Below are 5,961 nucleotides of genomic sequence, written 5' to 3'. Positions count from 1 at the left end.
TATCTTTGTTCTCATTGGTTTCAAAGAACATCTTTATTTTTGCCTTCATTTTATTATGTACCCAGCAGTCATTCAGGAGCAGGTTGTTCAGTTTCCATGTAGTTGTGCAATTTCAAGTGAGTTTCTTAATCCTGAGTTCTAATTTGATTGCACTGTAGTCTGAGAGACAGTTTGTTGTGATTTCTGCTCTTTTACATTTGCTGAGGAGTGCTTCACTTTCAATTATGTGGTCAATTTTAGAAGAAGTGTGATGTGGTGCTGAGAAAAATGTATATTCTGTTGATTCGGGGTGGAGAGTTCTGCAGAAGTCTATTAGGTCCACTTGGTGCAGAGCTGAGTTCAGGTCGTGGATATCCTTGTTAACCTTCTGTCTTGTTGATCTAATATTGACAGTGGGGTGTTAAATCTCCCATTATTATTTGTGTGGGAGTCTAAGTCTCTTTGTAGGTCTCTAAGGACTTGCTTTATGAATCTGGGTGCTCCTGTATTGGGTACATATATATTTATGATAGTTAGCTCTTCTTGTTAAATTGATCCGTTTACCATTATGTAATAGCCTTCTTTGTCTCTTTTGATCTTTGTTGGTTTAAAGTCTGTTTTATCAGAGACTGGGATGCAACCCCTGCTTTTTTTTGTTTTCCATTTGCTTGGTAGATCTTCCTGCATCCCTTTATCTTGAGCCTATGTGTGTCTCTGCACGTGAGATGGGTCTCCTGAATACAGCATACTGACATGTCTTGACTCTTTATCCAATTTGCCAGTGTGTGTCTTTTAACTGGGGCATTTAGCCCATTTACATTTAAGGTTAATATTGTTATTTGTGAATTTGATCCTGTCATTATGATGTTGGTTGGTTATTTTCCCCGGGAACTGATGCATTTTCTTCATAGCATCAGTGGTCTTTACAATTTGGCATGTTTTTGCAGTGGCTGGTACCAGTTGCTTCTTTCCATGTTCAGTGCTTCCTTCAGGAGCTCTTGTATAGCAGGCTTGGTGGTGACAAAATCTCTCAGCATTTGCTTGTCTGTAAAGGATTTTATTACTCCTGCACTTATGAAGCTTAGTTTCCCTGGATATGCAATTCTGGGTTGAAATTTTTTTTTAAGAATGTTGAATATTGGCCCCCACTCTCTTCTGGCTTGTAGGGTTTCTGCCAAGAGATCCGCTGTTAGTCTGATGGGCTTTGAGACTAAGTCTCGCTCTATGACCCATGCTGGAGTGCAGTGGCATGATGTCGGCTCACTGAAACCTTCACCTCCCAGGTTCAAGCTATTCTCCTGCCTCAGCCTCCGGAGTAGCCAGGACTACAGGGACACACCATCACACCCAGCTAACTTTTGTATTTTTAGTAGAGACAGGGTTTCACCATGTTGGCCAGGATGGTCTTGATCTCTTAACCTTGTCATCCACCCTCCTCGGCCTTCCAAAGTGCTGGGATTACAGGTGTGAGCCACCGCGCCTGGCAAATTATGACCATTTTAAGACGCTTCCATCCATTGTTTAAAATGATTGAAATTAAAAAACTAAACAAAACAGAAAGGTCCCTCACAATAACAAGGGCTAGTGATGATTAGGAGAAACCGGAATTCTCATAAATTGCTAGTGAAAAGCCAAAATGTTACGTTTGTTTGGAACACATTTTGGCAACTTCTTATAAAGTTAAACATACACTTACTATACAACCTAATAATCCTACTTGTAGTTATTTACCCGAGTTAATAGAAAACTCATGTTTACACAAAACAAAAAGCTGTACATGAAAGTTTATAGCAGCTTCATTAAAAATCACTACAAAATGAGACGGAACTCAGATATCTTTCACCAAGTGAATGGATAAAGGAACTATGGTACATCTACATAACAGAATACTAGAAAATAAAATAAATGAACTGGCTGGTCACGGTGGCTCAGGCCTGTGATTCCAGCACTTTGGGGGAGCTAAAGCGGGAAGATTGCTTGAGCCCAGGAATTCAAGACCAACCTGAGCAACACAGTGAGATCCTGTCTCATAGAAAGAAAGAAAGAAAGAGAGAAAGAGAGAAATGAACTATTGCTTCACATGACAACATGGAAGAATATTTTTTCTCTTAAAAAATTATAATTCACAGAATTATGCTACCATCACCTCTATCTAATTTTAGAACATGTCATCACCCCAAAATGAAACCCCATAGTCATTAGGTCCCATTAGTAGTCACTCCATTTCTTCCTCCCCACAGTGCCTGGTAACCATGAGTTCACTTTCTCATTAGAGATTTCTTTATTCTGGACATTTCATATAAATGACATGCTATCTGGCCCTTTTTTGTGACTGGCTTCTCTTACTTTGCATCATGTTTTTAAATTTTTAATCTTATTTTTTGCAGACATGAGGCCCCACTATATTGTACAGACTGGTCTCGAACTCCTGGGCTCAAGTGATCCTCCCTCCTTGGCCTCTCAAAGTATTGGGATTACAGGCTTGAGTCACTGCACCCAACCTAGCATCATGTTTTTAAGGTTCATCTATTCTGTTGCACATACTACTTAATTTCATTTTACTACTGAATAAAATTCCTTCATATAGATATGCCACATTTTATTTCTCCAATTTATTAATTGATGGAAATTTGTTTGTTTCCCCACTGTTGGCTACTATGAACAATGCTGCTATGAACATTTGTATCAAAGCTTCTGTGTGAACACACGTTTTCAATTATCTTGGCCATATATCTAGGAGCAGAATCACTTGGTAGATGGTAGGTCTATATTTAACATCTTGAACAAACTGCCAGATTATTTTCCAAAGTGGCTGTACCACCTTACAATCCTACCAGCAACATGCAGAAGTTCTAACTTCTGCATATTCCCTATAATAATACTTATTCCTATACCATCTGTCTCTTTGATCATAGCCATCCTAGTGTGTGTAAAGTGCTACCTCATTGTGGCTTTGTTTTGTATTTCCCTAATAACTAACGGTGTTCAGCATCTTTTCAAGTGTCTTCTTTGGGGAAGTGTGTATTCAAATCTTTTGCCCATTTTAAAGGGTTATTTGTCTTTTTATTTGTAAGAGTATGTTATATATTTTGGGTACAACTACATAGAGGAATCTTAAATGCATTTTGCTGAGTGAATGAATCCAGACCCAAAAGGCTGCATGTTGTATTATTCCATTTATATAATATTCTGTAAAAGGCAAAACTACAGAGACAGAAAACAGATCAGCGGTTGTGCGGAATTGTGATAGAGGGAAAGGCTGACTACAAAGGGACAACACAAGCAAATTTTTAGGGTAATGAAATTGTTCTGTATGGTACTATTGTATTGGATACATTACCCATTTGTAAAAACCCAGAGAACTGTATGCCACAAAAAGTAACCTCTACTGTATTCAAGTTTAAAAGAATATAAACCAGGATTTCGAGGGAACCCAAGATGGAATGCAGACTGTAACAAATAAATTTGTTTACAATTGTATGATATAATCACACTAAAGGCAATAAAGAAGAAAGAAGCTGACTTAAACAACTTGGGAAAGTGTTTTGACTAGATATTGTAAGCTAAAGGGGAAAATATTATGCAAATAACACTCTTTTCAAGCTGGAAATTTGTCTTCTCATTGTGTCTGAAGCTTTGCTTACTTTTCTTCTCCACATTTTTTTTTTTTAGTTCTTTATTTCATCTTAAAAAAAAAAACAAAAAAAAACCCCTAAAATTGTCCAGGCACAGTGGCTCACACCTGTAATCCCAGCACTTTGGGAGGCCGAGGCAGGTAGATCACATGAGGTCAGGATTTCAAGACCAGCCTGACCAACATAGTGAAACCCCGATTGTACTGAAAAAACACAAAAAATTAGCCCAGCGTGGTGGGTGGCAGGTGCCTATAATCCCAGATACTTGGGAGGCTGGGGCAGGAGAATCGCTTGAACCCAGGAGGCCAAGATTGCAGTGAACTGAGATTGCGCCACTGCACTCCAGTCTCGGCAATAAGAGTGAACAAAAAACAAACAAACAAAACAACAACAACAACAAAACACCCTAAAATTGTTTAAAAAACTAAAATCATATCCTGTTTCTTAACCATTTTAAGCACTGGCTTAGCTGAGATGGTTTCAAAGATTCAGCCCTGTACACCTGCAGCCTGGCTTCCCAACTTTCTTCACATCATAGCACATCTGGAAAATGGCATAGTTGTGTGGTGCACTGATGCAAATGGACAAGGCCAACTGGACAAGTCTACCCCAGCCTCATCTGGCTCCCTAAGGGTTTGAGCATATCAGTATCTTAGCATAACTACAACCTATTCCTGCACTATTTCTGTTACCACTTGGGAAACACTCTGAACGCCCCTCCTAACCACAGTATTCAACTGTCCTTGGCCAAATGAAGACAGGATGCAGTCCACGCCACTACCAAAAAACGAATTTTGACTATTGTTTTTTCTGTCTGCAAAGCTGACTAACTTAATCAGGGAATAATTCCTGATATTGGTCTCATTAGCATCAATTAATAACCAATTGGCCTACAGTTTTTGAAATAACTTCTACCAACCTTACCTTCTCTTTCATTTTTTCCACCTTGTATTTGAGCTGGGGCACTACACTGTTGGGTGGCAAGCCTTTTTCCAGTTGAGTCACAAATTTAGCATATTTAGAAACTTGACCATTTAGGACTTCTGGATCCAGGCAATCAAATTTGGACTACGAAAAATTTAAAAACAAAGCAAAACAAGTTAAAACATAAAGTAAAAGTCAAGTTTGAAATACTAAAAAAATTTTTAAAAGTTAATCCAAATCTACACTATGCTTTTGGAAATGGCTTTACTTATTATTATTTACTTATTATTATTAGCAATTTAGCTAATAATATTATATATCCAGCATCACCTGTTTATTCCTTTCATGTTCTTGCCTCCTACATCATCAAACGTAGTATTGGAATCTCCTTAATTTATTTCTGAGGGTCAATATGCATAAACTCCTCGAAGGAGACAAATAGCTATTTTTTTACTCTTGCTAACCAGAAATTTCTCACCTAGTAGTCTTCTATTATTTGATTATATACCTGTTTAACATAAATACTTTAAATTCATAAATTATTCATAAAATTATAGATCTACATACTTATATATAGATCTATAATTGTTTTTCTCAGTTATGTAAACATATAAGTATACGCATATATTGACATGTCAGATAGCCACACATATATACTGATGGCAGTAGAGAATTTGTAAACCTTCATTTTTCTTTTATTCTAAATCCATCATTTTCCTTCTGCTCCCTAATGGGTTTTCTTGTGCATTTCCTAGGGTGAATGCATCCTATGCTGGAAGCCACTGCTCTAATCCATGGTGGTAATCAGAAAATTCTTTTTAAGCTGCGTCTTCTCAAGAATATTTTTTTTACTTCTGAGATAAGTGATAAATGAGTTAAAGGAGTTATAACTGGTGTTATAGCATATATTTGTTTTTTATTTTCTATTTTCTCCACCAAAGGTAAGTTCTATGTTTGAACTTTGTTCTTCTTATTCTCCACTGGTACTCCCAGCACCTAGAACATTACATTACCTGGAACATATTTCCTATGCTACTGTTTTTTAACCAAGGCATGTGTCTTCTAATTATAGGCATTAGCACGGGTAGGATGAATAAGAAGTGTAAAACAATATTTGTGAGGTTGACAGTATTTCTAACATGTCCATACCACACTTGAAAGTATAGGTGGCCATCTATTTTGCCTCGTAGAGAGTTGACCCTTGTTAAGGATTGAATATAAGGCAGATCCTAGAAACAAAACTCTTTGATGGCTGTTGATATTTGGCTCCTTAATTTAAAAAGTTTACTATTGAGCTCTTAAAGGAAGATCCTAGATTTTATCACTCTATCCTATTACAGTGAACAAAATGGCTTCCTTTCTCAAAGGCCAACAAAAGTAGAAACCTAAAGTGTGCAGATCACAAATAAAATCCTACAATCCT

General features: G+C 37.3%; 1 protein-coding gene across 1 annotated transcript in view; it reads right to left on the bottom strand.

Moving 5' to 3' along the window:
* DNAH6 (dynein, axonemal, heavy chain 6) overlaps positions 1 to 5,961 on the bottom strand; it is a 337,022-nt gene that overhangs the window by 242,085 nt on the left and 88,976 nt on the right. The window contains exon 18 of the mRNA XM_011925684.1: positions 4,539 to 4,682. Coding sequence (XP_011781074.1) covers positions 4,539 to 4,682 — 144 coding nt within the window. The remainder of the gene's footprint in view (positions 1 to 4,538; positions 4,683 to 5,961) is intronic.

Source organism: Colobus angolensis, unplaced genomic scaffold, assembly GCF_000951035.1.
Source record: "Colobus angolensis palliatus isolate OR3802 unplaced genomic scaffold, Cang.pa_1.0 Scaffold118, whole genome shotgun sequence".
Taxonomy (NCBI): Eukaryota; Metazoa; Chordata; class Mammalia; order Primates; family Cercopithecidae; genus Colobus; species Colobus angolensis.
Note: the sequence above shows the minus strand (reverse complement) of the source record. Positions and strands in the feature narration are given on the sequence as shown.